This window comes from Microchirus variegatus (genome assembly GCF_963457635.1).
Source record: "Microchirus variegatus genome assembly, chromosome: 5".
NCBI classification, from domain to species: Eukaryota; Metazoa; Chordata; class Actinopteri; order Pleuronectiformes; family Soleidae; genus Microchirus; species Microchirus variegatus.
This window is the reverse complement of record NC_139806.1, coordinates 10,971,846-10,991,346: the sequence shown is the minus strand read 5'-3', so window position 1 is coordinate 10,991,346 and position 19,501 is coordinate 10,971,846. Positions and strand designations below refer to the sequence as shown.

At 40.7% G+C, this 19,501-nt stretch overlaps 1 protein-coding gene across 2 annotated transcripts; it reads right to left on the bottom strand.

The window, feature by feature from the left end:
- Positions 1 to 7,714: 7,714 nt before the first annotated feature.
- Positions 7,715 to 16,040, bottom strand: LOC310927115 (protein zyg-11 homolog). Of its 2 annotated transcripts, none has more exons than XM_083889381.1 (14): positions 15,827 to 16,040; positions 14,712 to 14,877; positions 13,710 to 14,512; positions 13,409 to 13,549; positions 12,702 to 12,878; positions 11,927 to 11,991; positions 11,558 to 11,657; positions 11,307 to 11,357; positions 10,884 to 11,045; positions 10,736 to 10,783; positions 9,301 to 9,501; positions 9,166 to 9,218; positions 8,816 to 8,913; positions 7,715 to 8,702 (listed from the first exon to the last, which is right to left on the bottom strand). In XM_083889381.1, the coding sequence occupies exons 1-14, from the start codon at positions 15,827 to 15,829 to the stop codon at positions 8,530 to 8,532; spliced, it is 2,241 nt and encodes a 746-aa protein (XP_083745507.1). In that variant the 5' UTR covers positions 15,830 to 16,040; the 3' UTR covers positions 7,715 to 8,529. The 2 variants fall into 2 exon arrangements, with proteins under 2 accessions (XP_083745507.1, XP_083745508.1); XM_083889382.1 differs by having other exon boundaries at positions 10,884 to 11,042.
- Between the last annotated feature and the right edge of the window lie 3,461 nt (positions 16,041 to 19,501).

Here is a 19,501-nt window from a genome sequence, read left to right as displayed (position 1 = left end):
AGCAAGAACCTTGTCTAAAGTACTAATAAAATGCTTATTCTATACAGAAACAAAATAACATTTATTTTACAGCAAATATACACTCATTCAGGGACCGGCACATGTTATGAACTGTAAAACAGTTCTTCCAAAAGATTTTGTCACTTGACAATCAAATTGATTTTTACATAAACTACGGTCCCACAAAAAAACCAACTGTCCCTTTTAACCATCCCCAAATCTGAATTAGAGATAAGATTAAGTGTTTACCCCTCAAACAAATACTGTACTGTATACATATAGATATATATGTACATATACTGTATATCTATATATGTATACAGTGTATATATATGTATATGTGTATATATATGTTTATGTATATATGTGTATATATATGTATATGTATGTATATGTATATGTGTATATGTATGTACATGTATATGTGTATATAATATATACACATATACATGTACATATATACACATATACATGTACCTATATTATATGTACATATATTATATGTACATGTATATGTGTATATATGTACAGGTATATGTGTATATACCTGTACATGTATATGTGTATTTACATGTACATGTATATGTGTATATATATGTACATGTATATGTATATGTTTATATATATGTACATGTATCTGTTTATATATATATATATATATATATATATATGTTCATGTTTATATATATATGTACATGTATATGTATATGTTTATATATATATATATATATATATATATATATATATATATATATATGTACATGTGTATATATACACACATATATATACACATATATACCCCAAATTTATCAAACAACTGTTTCTGCTCACCAGTGAGAAACGGTGTAGAGTGAATAATCCATTGGTGCACACGCATGCACACATGCAGACTGTATGAAGTCCAGTGCTTATGATTGACCGAGCTTTTAAAGAAATGAAGTGCATCAGTTCAGCGACTGTCTCCAAAAACTGCAGTCATCGTGTTTGCGTTGAGGTTCTTGAGTGTTTCTGAAGTTGTGAGCAAACACGCACCATCTGCTGAGGTGTGCTTTGGCAGCAGGCTCTGCCGAGTATACTACCACTGACTTATAGGCTTCTCTGTTATCCGTGCTGTGTTGTTGGTTTGAGTAGGTGTGTGTGTGCGTGTGTGTGTGTGTGCGTGTGTGTCCTGTCTTTTTCCGCATGCACTGAGAAACCTTTACGAGACGACCAGTGTCAGTCACTCATTTAAAGCTGTCGTGTGAAACTTTTAAATAAAGAGCAAATGTCCGTTAAGTTCAAACCAAACCTGTGCTGATTGAGCCTGATTACTCTGTGTTTTCTCAGTATAGTTGTGCTTCAATCTCCTGCTGTCCTGGCCACATTCCCTCACTGCACACAGGAAGTCGTTTGTTTTATGTGTTACACACTTCAGCCATAAGTAATGGAACTTATCGCGGTACACGACACATTCTGAATTTCATTCTTTTTTGAGAGAACCATGAAAATGTCTTGATCGACTTTACAATTCGTCATATTCCTGCATTGATTTATCTCGACCATGAGAACAGATTCACAGAAATAGAGGAAGGAATTTATTTTTTCTAAAGACAATATGATTTGTCAAGATGAAACCCACCACAGTATCACACTCTGTTTGCTTTAAGTTTTATGATTGTACATCTACAATGACCATGACATTGACTGTTACAAACTTAAGGAGTTACAAGACAGAACAATACTTTCTCAAAATTGAGTCCGTTTTTTTTCTCTTTCGTGCTGTGCAGCTTTTCCCTTTTGTCTCAAATCAAATCAAAGATCTATTTGAATAACCTGTGTGTGTGTGTGTGTGTGTGTGTGTGTGTGTGTGTGTGTGTGTGTGTGTGTGTGTGTGTGTGTGTGTGTGTGTGTGTGTGTGAGCGTGTGCGTATGTACTGTGTGTATGTACTGTATGTATGTATGCTTGTCTATATGTATGTGTGTATGTTTATCTATATGTATGTGTGTATGTTTGTCTATATGTATGTGTATGTATGTGTGTATGTGTGTGTTTGTCTATATGTGTGTATGTATGAATATGTCTATGTGTGTATGTATGTGTATGTGTGTATGTTTGTCTATATGTATGTGTATGTATGAATGTATGTGTGTATGTACTGTATGTATGTATGTTTGTCTATATGTATGTGTGTGTATGTATGTGTGTATGTTTGTCTATATGTATGTGTGTATGTATGAATGTATGTGCGTATGTGTGTATGTCGTCCCAGTAAGACAAGCACAGGTGTAAATAATAAATGTGAGTGTGTTAGAAGCGGCCTTGGTTTCAGAGTCCTCTTGTTGTCCAAGAGGACTCTGACTCTATGTGTGTATGTTTGTCTGTATGTATGAATGTATGTGTGTATGTTTGTATGTATGAATGTATGTGTGTATGTTTGTCTATATGTATGTGTGTATGTTTGTCTATATGTATGTGTGTATGTTTGTCTATATGTATGTGTGTATGTTTGTCTATATGTATGTGTGTATGTTTGTCTATATGTATTTGTGTATGTTTGTCTATATGTATGTGTGTATGTATGAATGTATGTGCGTATGTGTGTATGTCGTCCCAGTAAGACAAGCACAGGTGTAAATAATAAATGTGAGTGTGTTAGAAGCGGCCTTGGTTTCAGAGTCCTCTTGTTGTCCATGTTGGCTCATTGTTATAATGACCTGTGCTTTTTTCTAACTGTGACTCGGATTATTTATTGATGACTTTTTGTTGTGCACAGTGAGACAGTTTGTCTTTCTGTAACGTGAACTGCAGCGGTGTTGTGAAACTTTTTCTTTTTACAGTTAATAGGGATCTCATGTTCTCAACGGTGAGCTTCATCCAAACATACTAACGTACTGTTATATATAGTGCATTATTATAATAACATATAAGGAATATGTGAATGATATGTACTTATATGTAACAACTTCTCCTGCTACTTTGGCACAAAGATGGTCTTTAGTTAGTCATCCAAATTTGAAGCAATTTGCATAACTGCAGTGATTGTGTAGCAAAACTGTAGTGTCAAGCAGCATTGAGTGGCCCTCAAGACTAGAAAAGTGCTATACATATACAGACCATTTACTATATATACATCATTGGACGCCCACAGTGTAATAATAATAATGAGCCATGTTCTGTGCCTGTAAGTTCTCACAATAATGCATACGTTTGTTGAAGTCTATGCACTAAACCCTCGTCTGTGTCCGTGTACGAAGCCTTCAAACACCAGATCTCTGGTGAGGTCATGTGACGCCACAGGCAAGGGTGAGGGTGTGGCCTGGAAATCGGAGAGAGCTGTCTGCTCTAATTCATGCCGGCACATGGATGGAATAACAGATGTAGAGGGATAACCCACATCTCTCTTTTTCCGCAACGCAAAAATGTGCATTGATGTCGTTCTCGTGTGCCTTCGTACTATAAGTTTTTAACGATAGATGAAATGATAATTTGATACACCGGCAGTCCATCAAACGAGGCACAACGTTGATCACACACTAGACAACTAGCACTAAAGCGTTGTTTAGACTGCAGCCCAAATCAGATTTGTAAACATATCCGATCATAATCTGATCTTCCTGACCAACTTTTCACATTATTTATTGCAAGTGATCAGATCCGATCTGTGCATGTGTTCATTTTGATGTTGTCTAGTCTTCCACATGGATTTCTATAGTCATCTGAACAAAATAAAGAAAATGGACCACAGAAGACACTTTGAAATCCTATCTGAGGGACTGAGGCGTTCAGATTAAAACTTATCAGAACAGAATTGCATACAAAATCTGTATGTGGTTTGAATCAGCTTTGGAAAAATTGGATCTAATTTTTTTCTTTTGTGCTTCTCAATAATCCCCTTGGGATTCACTTCTCTGCATTTAACCCATCCTCTACTAGAAACCTACTAGAATTAGGAGCAATCACAACCACAATGGGGTTTGTGTACCTTGCTCAGGGGGTCCACTTGGTCATGGGCATGCTCCCTTATTTTAGCTGTTCAGATTGCCAAATAAATCAAGTTAGATACAGATCTGTGGAGTCTGAACTGGCCTTATAGACAACTGAGGGGCCAAGTTACACCATGAAAACTGAGTCCGAAATAACAGAGAGTGGTAAGTATTTCAAAAGTAGGCTATGATAATTATGACGAAAAAGAAAACAGCACCTGAGACAAAAGTGTCTTAATATACTGTACGCTGTGCTTTTACCAGCATCCACTTGGTAATTTACTGCTCTAAATGGATGAAATTCAATATTCTGGCACTTTTTATACGCCCACACTGCAACATCTCCTCACAAGGCAGCACATGTGTGTGCGGCGTGTGTTCGGACACCGTTGCGTTCTGCCTCCATAACCAACTCCAACACAGATCACCTCTGAGCACAGTCTAAAAGCTTTAGGAGACGTACGGTACATTACACACAAAGACACATCATCAAAACAGCAACATCTGCAATTCAAATGAGTTACAGGGGTTGGAAAATACGCTTATTATCTTTATGATTAAGAAAAAGATAAGACAACCGATACCGCCTGTGTAGTGTGTCGTAAATATAAAGCTATATAAAGCCAGTTATTGTAGCAGAAACGCTGTAAACAAAGCTGGAACCTAAAGCACACAACAGCGCCTCTAAACATCAGCAACTATCTTTATCTTATTAGTTTAATCCTCCCTAAAACAAAGTGTAAGTGCAAAAATATCACGGTAATCCAGAGAGTTATGTAATGGTCTATATCTTGGCCTGGAGCTAAACGGTAAACTACAAAGCAAGTGATTTCCAACACAGACAAAAGATATTTTAGACTCGCAGATGCTCCTATTTTATTCTTCAAACTAAAGTGCAGAAATACAATTACGTTATTATTTGTTATTTGTATTTAGTAACTTGTGTTTCACACTGTGCTGATTCAGCTCCACACAACTCTCTGTGTACTGTATTTCTCACAATAAGGGTGTTCAGATCTTGGGTGACATTCAAGATCTGACGGAGGCCACATCGACATTGCGCTAGTAAAGCTAGTTCGTTTTTTTTTTACTCAATCCTGGTCCTCGGGACTCACTGCCCTGCATGTTTTGGATGTTTCCCTGCTCCAACTAACCCGGGTCAAACAGTCACCTCATCAATAAGCTCTGCAAACGCCTGGTAAGTATGGAACCCATTTATTTGAATCAGGTGTTGTTGGAGCAGGGAAACATCTAAAACATGCAGTGGGTCCTGATCTCTGTGAGGACAGGTTGACCTTGTGAGGACATTTCGGCTCGATTTCTGAGAATTAAGACCTGGTTTTAGGGGTTAAACTGGATTAGGGTTAGTCATTTAGTCGTGCTAGTTAAGATTCTGGTAAGGAGCCAGTACGTCCACACTGATGAGATCTCAAACCTGCATTTCCCGAAGCAAATGATTGCTTTCTGTTGACTTCCTACTGCATCAGTAGTAAACGTTTTTTGCTTCTCCATGTCTCATTATTCACCTGCCAAGGCAGTGAATAGACGAGAGATAATTCACTTAGATATTGAATACAGAAGCTCCTGCCCGTTGGTTGTTTAACTTGTATTTATGCACCATTGTGCGCGTTGAAACGAGCCGGAGGCGAACTGGCGAATATAAAAACACCCGCCGACGACGAGAGGCGTGACATTAAGCCAGAGTGGCTCTAACCGACTGTAATGGCCCTCTGACACAGCTACTCATAAACACAACGAAGACCCTTTAGTCACAGAGCAGCGGTATGACGAACACCAAAGTTTGAAAAGTGCCACATCAAACAACAATAAATTACAGTGTGTTTTTGTTGCTGTTGGTTTGCAGTTGATGACAACAAGTCTCACACGACACACTGACTATAATAACACCGATGTGGAGCATCACACAAATGATGAGTTTTATTAATTTCTCTGTATTTCATTGTAAAATAATAACTCTTACCTGATTGACGTAACAGTCCATCATTAGTGCAATACCTTACATTGTCATTGGGAATTATATGTCGTCTAAGGTTGCATATTATGTCGTGGACTTGAGATTCACAAGCTCCACTCTACGGGAAGGTGCTTAAAGGTCAATGATGAAGAGTGTGAAGTGTGTCTGTGAAGAATGGTTTTACATTTCTGCACATTTCTGCTCTGAGGCCTGCAAACTCTACATCCTTCCCCAGCATTACAAGGTCATTTAAGGGGAGACAACATGTCATTTTGTGTGTCACAGGAAGTTCTTTCCAGAGAATATTTCCCTTCTTTATATTGTAATTGAACCTCTCTCCCCCTGCTCTTTGAATGAATGGACTTTCCCCTTCTTCAGATCTCTGAGTATTAAGGTGGTATCAGGTGTCTCATTTGCATCTAAGTGTTTCAGTGTGGACAGTAATTACTGTCTTCAGTGGAGCCTCGCTGGCTCGCACACTGCTGCTGAAAACAAACTCCATTTCCAGAGATGTTGGGACACACAAAAACGCTCGAACAAGTCCAAGTCGAAGAGGAGAGAAGAGAAGGAGAGCTACTCCTGGACGGGGGAAGCTTAATTTAATAGAGAAACAAACGAGGAGTGTGAACAGCCGCTGAAACACTCATGTGCTGCCACGATCTGGGCCTGGAGACGTTCAGTTTCCTGAAAACAGAACGTTCTGTTCTTACAGCTGGCTCTCGTCTTTACAAACCAATCAGTCTTTCCATGTTCACTCAGGACTGAGCTGAGATGCGTCTGCTGTGTTATATTTAAGCTGTTAAGGCCTTTTCAAACCGCTCTATATGATAGTTAATGTCGACATTTCCAAATCCTCATCCGCGCGTCCTCGTCTATCCGACACCGTCCTCCTCTCTCCCGTGTCACTCGATTATTGATGAGCTCTTTGACCCGCGCGCAGAAACCTAAGACCCGTCGATTAACGCGTTGATCTAATACCCTTTTGCTCTTTCGTCCACTTCCACCTCCTCCTTTGCTTTTTCTTTTCTTTTTTTCCACATTAACTATTGACACAGTCGCTCACAGTCAGTCACCGCACACATGCTTATGCAGAATATGATGCAGCCTGTGCCCATGCCTTTTCCCACACTTCTAATGACCGGGCTCATGGTTACATCCATAAATTACGTTTTACACTACAGGGCGTTTGACCTTTGATCCCCACAGGGCTTGGCGATGTTGTTAAATGCTGACCCTGTGTCAGTTTACTCTCGGGCCACACGGAGATCCGCTTCCTTGTTCAGTCGCCATCTTTGAATTCCTTCAGGGGATTTGACACTTAAAAGTTGACTCAAATATTCATGAGCCTGTTCGTCCACTTTCTAAAGAGAAAATATCAATAGGCCAACTAAGAATAGACTCTGGATAACGGGGAGCAGCTCTGTCTTCCAGCTGAGTTACATAAATTATAATTAATTCATCATAATCCCACTGGGGAGGGGGGGGGGGGGTAGATTGAAGAGAGGGAGAGATTAACTTGCTTTCAAGCACTGACGACTTCATAATGATGGCTTAGTACGGAAACAAAGGGGGAAAAAAAAGAATGAACGGAGTCAATTTTGTGTCACTCATCACGTCGTCAGACCTTGAATCTAATGAATGAATAACTTTTTAGATCTTAAGACCCTGAAGCTACAGCGCTGAAGCACCCTCTAGTGACAGGCAGTGGATTTTCAGCACAATCGTTTACACAGTTTATTTGGGGAATGACTCTTTTATTTATTTATTTATGTATTATATTATCTAGCAGCACATCTGTACACATTTTTGTTTCAGTTATCAAAAAAATGTGAACATTCCGATACTCCACACAACAAGTGACTGCACTTTATACTCAAATATCAAATTATGTACAGTAAAAATCCCAGTAACACTTAAGATTAGGGAACACATATTCATCATTAACTAGGTGCTTACTAACATGCATAAAAGTAGCATACTAGCCCTTTATTAGTGAATATTAAAGGTGCATTATGTAATAAATCTAAAGCAACTGGCCATAAAATCCTCCTAATATGTCACAGAGACTCAGGAATAATGTTCATATAACAAACTGAACTCACCAACAACAACAGTACAGACAAAATATTTGCATTAAAAAAATATTATATATATATATGCAAATCATGTTTACGTTTAGAAATGTTTTGGCATGTGGCGCCACCTACCGCCATCTACCAATCATTGTAGTCAGTAGAGTCTCAGCTGCCGAGCAACCACGGGTAGCAAGTTACGTCAGAAAACGAAACCTAAAAGACCTTGGTATTTTGAATTTGAATGTAGTAAATGTAGTTTTTGGCCACATTCTTACATATGACACCTTTAAGCACGTATTAACACCTTAAAACCTACTTTATCCATATCGTAATAGAGGTAGAATACGGTTATGTAGAATAAGGTGTTAATATGTGCTGAATGATTACTAATAAAGGGCTAGTATGCTACTTATATAATGTTAGTAAGCACCTAGTTACTGGTGAATATGTGTTCAATAATCTAAAGTGTTACCAAAATCCCATATTTCAAACTTTTATATGTTCCTTTCAGGCATTTCAAGGCTCCGTGTGGTCGTTGAAGGCCCCAGAGTGACTCTGGTGCTGCTCTACCATCAGCAGGACGCTCTGTGACAGTCCCTTAACGTCGCTGTGTGTGTCCGGATGTACGACCAAAGCCCTCAGGAGTTCTGTCACACCTTCCACCTCCAACATGCTGCTGTAATGTGATTCTAGAAAATGGCGGCGTAAGAAGTCAAAGAGGAGGACGAGAGAAAGCACCGTTACCTCACCTCTAACAACCCTCTGATGTTCAATTAAATCAATTTAACATTGCGTGTCTTACTGTTTTGACTGCAGACCAGATGTACGGCCCACACAGCCCACAGCTGCACCCCCGGGGCCTGACGCGTCTGGAGCAGAGGGCAGAATGGATGGAACGACCTGAAATGTACGTGTACACCCCAAAGCAGCACAATAAGATTAACATATGAGTAAATTCAATTTGGTGTGTGCTATCAGGCAACGTGTAATTATAACTCTGTCACATACTAAGAGACTTTTTCTCAATGGTGAACGTCTTAAAGACAGAATCTAGGATGTTTAAATGATGAGAAATTACTTAAATGAGGTATGAGAGAGAACAAATACATGCATTACAATGACTGCTTACACCAAGCATCTTCTCTGTCTCACCTATAGGACACCATTTCTCTTTCCAGTTGGGTCCATGTCATAATGGAAGTGTGCTGTGAAGAAAGAAGAACATTAAAAAAGAGAGACCAAGCTGCATTTTATTGCATCCAGCATCCAAAACACACACACACACACCAGCTGCTTCACGATGGTATCGTGGAGCTCCTGGTCCAGGGTCCAGGCCTCTGGTCTGGAGGCGAGCTGAGCCAGAATCCCTCCAGCAAAGTAACGGACGCCGACCTCCACGTGGGGATCCAGCAGGAGAGCGAGGACGTGTTCCAGCAGCTCCTCGTCCAACAGGTCGACCTGCAGCTCCTCCACCTCGGCGATGTTGTTCTGCATCAAACAGACACATGTTGGCAGAGGTATTGGCGCCGTCTTTCATTTCAGGTTGTTCTTACAGGCGTTTCAAGGGAGAAAAGTTACCTTTAGGGTCTACTAATAAAGTGATTTAAACAGAGGTTTAGTCTTCAAGATAGCTGGGTTTTTGACTAAAGTACTCAGAGGTAGAGCGGGTCGTCAAGGGTTTGATTCCGGGCTCCGCTCCGTCTACATTAGTCCCTAGACAGGACACTTAATTGTCTTCTGACCCATTTCCACTGCTGGCAAATGGCCATACACATGTAGACGGTATATTATGTGATAGAAAAAGTGTTCAATCAGCTTTGAATGGTCATCTAGTCAAGAAACGTGGTTTATAAATACAGACCACAGGGTTTCTCCTCTTGCCTGCTGCAACGTGGTTTGACTGAACTCCATCTCATGCTGCAAAGAATACCTCTGGGTCATTGGCTGCTATGGGCATAAAAGGAGAGAAACTCATCGTCTGACCCCCCTCTTCCTCTGAACTCAAACCTATTGAGAACCTATGGAGCATCATCAAGCAAAAGATCTATGAGGGTGGGAAGGTAGTCCTGGTCCAAGCAGCAGCTCTGGGAAGCTATTCTGACATCCTGCAAAGGCATTAAAGCAGAAACTCTCCAAAAACTCACAAATTCAATGGATGCAAGAATTGTGAAGGTTATATCAATGGAGGGGTCCTGTGTTAACCTGTAACTCGGCCTGTTGAGATGTTTTTGATTGAAATAACGTTTGATTTAATTTATATGACCTCCTAATGCTGCAAATTCAACTAATGACCATTTTTAGTTCTTTACAACCTATAAAATGTCTTGAAACTCTGTTGTGCATAATAATTTGGAACAGTGCATTTTGAGATTCTTATTTTTGAAAAAGATACTGTTATAGTTGGGAGGTTTGTTCAATAAAATTTGAATTATACTCTCACAGTTGATGACTTGAAAATTATACTGACAATCTGAAAACATTTCATTTGCATAATAATTTGGAACACGGTGTATTTCCCCAGAATGCATACATAGATACACTACCATTCATTTTCAATATGTATATGACATATTTTCTTGTCTTTTTTTCTTGCTATGTTCCATGACCCGTCCATGTCTTCTACTTATATAAACAGGACTGCGACACACATACATAACCCCGACTCATGGATTCAAACCTACACATCAACTACTGACGCTACATTTACACACATGAAACGCACCAGGAGGCCAAGAAGTTTCTGCTGAATCGAAGGCTCAGCGTAGTACGTCTGCAAAACAAAGGGCCACAGCATTACAACAACAAAAATCTTCATTTTTTGTGTTTTAATATAATCTGTACATCAGTGTGTGTTTTCAGGGCTCCTTTACCTCCAGAACCTCGGCGTACAGCTCCAGGCCCTGGCACTGAATGAAGTTGTGTGCCGCAGAGGGCATCTCATCGGTCAGGTTCCACAGAGCAGTGAGGGCAAACTTCAGAGAGGAGTCCACCGCTCCCACCATGGCCCTCTGCTGCACGATAGACAGCAGCTGCTGTGAGACAAAAGAGATTCAGAGAAACATAAGGAGCATCCTCTGGTAAGAAGATTTTTTTTTGTTCCTGTGACACCAGATATACAATAAACTGAAGTTCATGGAGCAATGTGGTGACAGTCAGTAGATGAGTATAGTCATGGAAAATATAGCTGGTGAGGAAGAGAGTGAGGGAACTCGAAATACACTCCTGCATATCTAGTGCTAATCCGGGAACGTTGTGTATGTTTGAAACCAAATACCCTGGATATGTAAATGTACCTTCATAATTAAGATGTCCTTGCTGAGCTGTGCGATCTGCTCTGTCGACAACTGCGAATAAAACAAAAACAAAAAGTGCTTCTCAAATGTCAGCGTCTCAAACGAACAGAACTTTTAACCCACGGTATGGGGGAATTAGTTTTATTCAAGCAGCCTAAATTCACAGTATATATTCACAGAAGCTCTGAACAGGTCGGGACGAACAGGCGCAGCAAACTAACGCACATTATTAAATGAGTGAGAGCCTTGACCTTGGCCACCAGAATGGAGATGACAGCAACCGCCATCCTCTGAAGAGTCAAGTCCTCATGGTTGCTCAGCCAGTTAATCACCAGGGTGGCTGCTAAATACCTGAACATAGATGACAGAGTAATTACAAAAAAAAAAAAAAGAAAAATCAGAGTCCTGGTTTGCACTTTTACATCTTGAAGGGTGTATATTTCTTTTAGCGGTGAGGCCAGAGGAGAAAGTATGTTCTGGCTGGATCACAATCTCCTGGAAAATCTCGACAGTGCCCTGCCGCTATAACTACTGCAGTGATGATCTTGGCTACTGCAAGACTGTGGGCTCATACGTCGTAAAAAAAAAACTAAAAAAAACAAGAGTAAAGTTAAACTAACTTGTCAAAGGGGACATCCTGAAGGATGTAGTCGCTGCAGAGAGCCAGCAGACAGTTTTTCTGCACCTGGAGAGATGAAACATTTATATGGATATTGGGTAAACACTGAGTTGATGTGGGCAAAGTTAAAGGTGCATTATGTAATAAATCTGAAGCAACTGGCCATAAAATCCTCCTAATATGTCACAGAGACTCAGGAATAATGTTCATATAACAAACTGAACTCACCAACAACAACAGTACAGACAAAATATTTGCATTAAAAAATATATTTTGCAGACTGCAAATCATGTTTATGTTTTGGCATGTGGCGCCACCTACCGCCATCTACCAATCCTTGCAGTCAGTAGAGTCTCAGCTGCTAAGACCTCGGTATTTTGAATTTGAATGTAGTAACCGTTTTTGGCCACATTCTTACATATGGCACCTTTAAGGTTTGATGGAGCAAGTGCTGAAAGTGGTGGAATGTAACGTTTAAAGCAGGAACTTGAAAACACAATGTGTGACAAAATCTTATAACATCACTCCCATCATGGCTACTATACACTGGTTACAATGCTGCTTTTAATAGTGGATTTTAAACTATTACTACTACTTTTAAAGCCCCGACAACCTCGCCCCTGGTTATTTGATAGGACTTTTAATACTGTATACCCCCTCCTGCTCCCTGTGATCCTCAGACTCCTCTTACTGGTCTATTCTAAAATTGTAGCTGCTCTTAAACCTTTAATGCTGACTTTTTAACGGTTTGACGGTTTTTCAGTGTTTTTTCAGACCTGCCGGTGGCTGGGAAAGGTCTTCATAGCATGCAGAAGTTGTCCGACAGTGGCGGCGATCAGGCCGACGGGCATGGCCTCGGCCATGTCGTGAGTGGTCAGGTTGAAGGCACACGCGGTGGCCACCAGGTGGACGTGCAGGGAGGAGGGGTGGCTCTGCATCCCGCTCAGCACCAGCTACAGGAAACAGGAGGTCCAGGTGTCACCCGTCACGTCATAGAACTATAAACTACGTATTGCTCTTATAATTAAGAGTTCCTTGTCTATTCCTACGAGAAAACTACACATTAATGTCCATTTATGTGTTTGCCTGTGCTCGTATAATAAATCTCAGTCTGTTTTTTTTTTCTACATTGTTCAACACGCAAGAAAAGCTCCATTCAATGGTCATGTAAGTATAAGCAAGTTATGGTTTCTTGATAAATCACATAAAAGCAACACATGTGGTCTACAGTCTGTTGTTGTTTGTCTGTTCTGATGTTATTGTGGTCATCGTCTAATGATGGTTCCTGTCCTGTTCCAAACCAACAGAGTAATAACAGCTGTAAATGTGCAACCATGCAAAGCTAAACGTATTTAATTTGCCATTACTGTATGTAGCAGTTAATTCTTGGCATCATTCCTTGAAAAATGACATGTTAACTGATTTTCAAAGTAGCTGCAAATGTATTTTCCGTATACTGTACCATATGATGAACAAACCAGACCTTTAGCATATCCGGCCGTGGTTTTTCGATGTCTGTGGTCAGATTGTGGAGATGGATGAGGGCCTCTCGCGTGAAACACTCCCTGTCTCTGTACCTTCTCAGGGCCTCACACACCTGCTTCTCATTAGCCTCTCCAGTTACCTGAGCACATGAGTTCATGACATGTAAAATACAATATATGTTATATAAATACAGTAAATACAGGAAAATGAGCCTCAAACCAAATACAAATGGGAAAATGATGTCCTGGCATCTCACAAACCATAGTATGGCATCAACTAAATGTTCACTCTAGACTTACGGTTAGATTTTTCCGTGATGAGAGCGCCTCACTGGAGCAAACCCTGGTGGTGAGTAGACCCAGAAAGACCAGCTCACTCCTGGCCTCCACAAATACTTGCAACGCTGCTTCAGTGACTCCTTTTCTCCCAGAGATATCGAGAGAAATGAGCTGAGGAAGAACCTGAGGGCTCCCCTCCAGAAGCTGCTGCACCATCTCGTCCCCGTCTCTCTCACTGTCACTGTCATTCACAGCAAAACGGTCATGTGAAAAGTCCAGATGCCTCAGAGCATGAAGCTGGCTGAGGACAAAGAGCAGCCTGGAAGGCGACATATCCAGCTGCTGCAGCCCGTGTGCATTTAAAGACCTCAAGGTGTTCTTGCACTGGAGCAGAGCTGAAAGCTGTGAAACAGCAGTGCAGGAGATATCCAGAGCCTCCAACTGAGGGAGAGTGCAGATATCTTCAAGGGCAGCATCAGTCAAGTCTGTGTTGGCCAAGTTTAACGTCTTCAGACTCCGCAGAGAGCTGAAGCCAACGCGGACTCCATGGTTTTCCTCCAGCATCTCCCAGTCCAGATGTAGACCACTGAGGGACAACCTCTGCAGGCTGGACCTGCACTCCACGTTTGAGGCCAGGCCTGAGACGACGTCAGCCCCAGTGAGGCCCCCAGGGACCCAGGAGGCGTCTAGTTCCTGCAGGCGGTGAGGACACAGGGCCAAGTGGAAAGCTTGTGCAGACAGCGGACAGTAGCGGATGGAGGCCCGACACAGACGGAGCTCTTTGCAGTTTCGGAAAATCCCAACAGTTGTGTCATTCAGGATTCCTTGTGCAGAGACGCAAACAGAGCAATGTTTTAGGAAAAAGCTGCACCACATATATGTTTGTGGAGAAGAGGTTTTCCATCATTTCAACCTGTCATACAGTGTAGTGCACTGTGAACTCATAAATCATACGATGACAGAGTGAGTCAGGGACTTTTCATACAGAATGTGGTAAGACAGAAGGTTAAGTTTCTGACTTACCTGTAGTCGCCATTTTACGGAGCAGCTGTTCAGCTACCTCCTGCGGTAAGGGTGGCGCCCGAATGAGGCTCATGGATCCGTCTGCTCGCCTGCTGCACAGTACGTCCAGGCTGTGGCACACCTGAGCCAGACAGAGATCCCACAAGGCCTGAGGGCCCTCGGCATCCTGTGGCGTCGTCATCAAGTACAAAGAAGAACAAAGATCATTTCACGTATGTATGTGTGTGTGTGTGTGTGCAGTGGATTACACAGACATTTCCTGTGGGTCATGTAAACAAAGGGCATCATGTCTACATGCTGGGCAAGACACAGTGGGCTGTGCTAGCACTGGGTGAATGGATATGATATGGATGTGTTGTATTCATGCGTGAGTAAAGCAGCTCATCAAGCCTATAAAAAACACCATATTAACTCTTGGAAATGACACATTAATTGTGATTTTGGGCCATTATAACACACTTTTATTTGAGAATTGACGCTATGGGCTGATATTAAGCGCATTTATAAAAAGATAAGACATCAAATTAGAAAATGATATTGACAAGTGCAAACTAGGGATGGGACAATACCACCTTTTTTTGTGTCCAATAGTGATATCAAAAACTCTTCCGATACAGATATTAGTCCGATACAGTCATTTAAGTAATTTATGATGCATTTAACTATGAGGTTGTTCACAACACATTTGTGCTGAGTCATTTCAAAGGCACATTTTACAAGTTTTATCTGTCCCCAATTATCCGATGAAGTGATTTTGACCAGTATCGGACGGATACTGATTCCCACCCGGAAAAATCATTAAACAATATTAAAATAATAATTTGGGCTCAATGAGCCTTTAGTGAAATGAAAACACATTTAAAATACACAGGCTTTTTCTTGAGCCCTAACTGATCCACAGTGACACAGGATCTAAGGTGGTTTGAGTCTAATTTTATCCTGGACAGATGAAGCACACGCGTAAAGCCCCTTTAAAGCACTAATCACAACAGCCGCTCTCTGATACGCAGTCAGACCAAGCAGTTGGTTCTTTGGTATACTCCAAAGGGCACGAGAGTAAAAAAAACATCACATAGCGACATATTTATGCTTGAAAGAGGAAGAGACAAACTTACCATGGTTTAAAACAAGGTAAACAGTCGATAGGGAGCAAAAAAAACAAAGAAACACACAAATAATAAACCTCTATAGCTGAGGCGCGTCGTTACGCACACGTCAAAACAAAAGACGCCATAACCAGAATGAATAAATGTTTTTTCTCCCTTTAAATTAACCAAAAAAGTCGTGAATTATTCTTCTTGTTTTGATCACAGAAGCCGCTCTGGATCGTCCAGCGTCAACTGTCACAGAGTGAGCGCTTCCTGTTGGTCAGTGCACGTGACGTCACAGGCGCTCCAAAAATTAGAACACGTGTGTTGTTTGAATTTTTTTTTTTTTGTATGGTATAAGAGGTTCTCTATCTATCTATCTATCTATCTATCTATCTATCTATCTATCTATCTATCTATCTATCTATCTATCTATCTATCTATCTATCTATCTATCTATCTATCTATCTATCTATCTATCCACAAAATGTACCTGGACAAGGTTGGAGAGGACAGTGCGCGTGTTTGGCCACAAGGAGGAGCTCACACAGAGAGCTGGATTTTTGGATTTTCCACTTCCTATCACTCTGTGGTGCTGTGGTGAAGGAGTTGTGGGCTCACTCAGAGAGACTTTCAGGGGCTAGAATAAAAAAAACTGTCCACCCTCTTTGATGCTGCCAACACTGAACCTGGACTGGGCTGATCTGGAGTGACACTGTGGGGACAAGGACACAAATAAACCAACGATGTGGTCTATAAAGGCCTCGTTCATGTTGACAGATCCCAGTGGAAAAAGCACAGGTGTTAATAATCAAAGAAGTGATGGCTGAGTTCCATTTATCTTAGTCAGTTTCAGGATGCATGAGCCATACTGTGCTGACTTACTTATATTGAACAGAGTCATCATTAACCCTTTAAGGTACGCACCAAGCAAAATGTAAAGGAACAATATTAAGTGCAATTTCTGGATCAATAAATTAAAGTAATCATTTTAACAACACTACCCCCCCCCCCTAATTTTACCAACTGTAGCTCGCTTCTCTAACTTTACCATAAAATGACAAATCAACTGTTTGGTAGAGGATGTTTTGAAAAAAATATTTGACCCTTATAAGACGTATTTTTGTTGAATTAAAGGTGCATTATGTAATAAATCTAAAGCAACTGGCCATAAAATCCTCCTAATATGTCACAGAAACTCAGGAATAATGTTCATATAACAAACTGAACTCACCAACAACAACAGGACAGACAAAATATTTGTATTAAAAACAATATTTTACAGACTGCAAATCATGTTTATGTTTTGAAATCATGTTTTGGCATGTGGCGCCACCTACCGCCGTCTACCGATCATTGCAGTCGGTAGAGTCTCAGCTGCCGAGCAACCACGGGTTGCCAGTTACGTCAAAAACGAAACCTAAAAGACCTCGGTATATTGAATTTGAATGTAGTAACCGTTTTTGGCCACATTCTTACATATGGCACCTTTAAGTCACATAATTCAATTCATAATTTCAAAACAACTCCTCTGAAATGATAATATGTCAACAAAATAGTAACTAACTAACTAACTAACTTCTAAAGTTCCGCCGATATGTGTCATCAAAGGACGTGCATTTTCGTTGTGCCACAGACACAGCGCCATCTAGTGGATTTTTTTTTTTTTATCATTGCACAACTACACCAAACGGTAGAGATGGCTCATTCAGCTTGATGCATTTTTCAATGAGATATAGTGACATAAAGTGTGGTCGACCAAACGGTTGATTAGTACCTTAAAGGGTTAATGTGATGTGCTTTTCCTGCATGACCACGTCAGAATGTCTGCTGTGAAAAAAAAGTGGATTACTCTATATTTTTAACTTTGTTTTCTCCAGTTAAGACATTTACATTCATATATTAGTGATGCATTTTTAATTGTATGCCACTTATAGGAAGACACAGTCATTTGTCCTCACAGATCACACATTCTTTAATAGATTTTCACTCTCTATTATTCTGCACCAGTGGTTCATAATAAGACCAACAGCCCTCCCACACGCTGAATAATGTCTCCCCCACGTCCCCTGCACTTCCTCCTCAACCCAATGTATAATATACCCACGATATATAAACACAAATCCAAAGTAAACGTCTTACTGTTTACATAAAGCTACTATATTGCCAGAATCAGTCAATCATTAAAACTGGAGCTGACAGAAAAAAAAAGGGGGGGGGGGTTTGAGGGGAGGAGTAATCTCTGTGCGACAGACACAAAGAGTAGATCATCAAATTCTACAAGCGAGAGACAAAAGAAGATCACATGAGAGCGGATCTTTAGATCTGATTCATTACTTTTCTTCTTCTTTTCTTTTTCCTAACTGCAGTGAAACTTTACGTGACATCAGTGGTTGGAGGCAGGGCCAAGCCTTCCCCTCCGCTCGAAACGACAGAGAAAATTACACCATCAGCCTCCCTCCTTCTGTGCATGGACCACCCTCCACTGTTCTCTGTTAGTGGATGCATGCATGTGCCATAGCCGGAGCCGGAGCGGGAGCTGGAGCTGGAGCTGAAGCTGGAGCTTAATGAGAGCAAAGAGTGTGTGAGGAGAAGAATAATGGAGAGCATGAACATACACAGGCACGACCACAACTGAGACGTCTTACCTCCACATCCTGGACCACTGATTGAACGGTCACTGTCACAGGTAGATTTCTTTTTATAATTTTCTTTTCTGATGAAGTTACTCTCACAGTTCGTGATATTTGTATGTTTTCTTAATGTCATCTTCTGTGTAAAAGTCTTAAAAATGTATCTAATCACAATAGCACATTACAAACACGACATTTACTGGTGAGAACTTTGATCAGAAGTTAGATCAAAGTTTTTACGGAAACTGCATCAATTGTGCAATGGTTGTAAAGCATGTACTGTATATATTTGATCATTTATCATATTTAGCTTGGGGTTTTTTTTTAAGTTAAAGGTGCCATATGTAAGAATGTGACCAAAAAACAGTTACAACATTCAAATAATAAAAAAAGAGGTCTTTTAGGTTTCGCTTTCCAACGTAACTAGCAACCCGTGGTTGCTCGGTAGCTGAGACTCTACTGACTGCAATGATTGGTAAATGGCGGTAGGTGGCGCCACATGCCAAAACATGATTTGCAGTCTGCAAAATATTTTTTTTTAATGCAAATATTTTGGCTGTACTGTTGTTGTTGGTGAGTTCAGTTTGTTATATGAACATTATTCCTGAGTCTCTGTGACATATTAGGAGGATTTTATGGCCAGTTGCTTTAGATTTATTACATAATGCACCTTTAATGTCAAATCCATGGTCAAATGACCCATAATCCGTCTTGTCCTCCCTCTGAGCAGATGGACCTCATCAGAGGACACTATCCAAAAAACTTCTTGGAGGCCAATTAGTGAAGCACTAAAACGTTGCTTTAATTTTGTTAAGGAAGCGTGGGGCGTAAAATGTGGCGTGGGATTCGTCTTTTAAAGGCTTGAATATAAATTATAATTGTTTAATGTAGCATGGCGTGCCAAGGAGGCAGAATTCAGTGGTTGCACTCGGTCGTTTCATTGATTGGCAGCGTCCTCCTCTCTCTGGGATGGGGGGGGGAAAACCAGCAGCCGCAAAGTTAGACCTGTTTGGTGGTGAATATGGATGAGGAGAGGAGAGAGGAGATGCTCTTCCAGTAAGACAACATA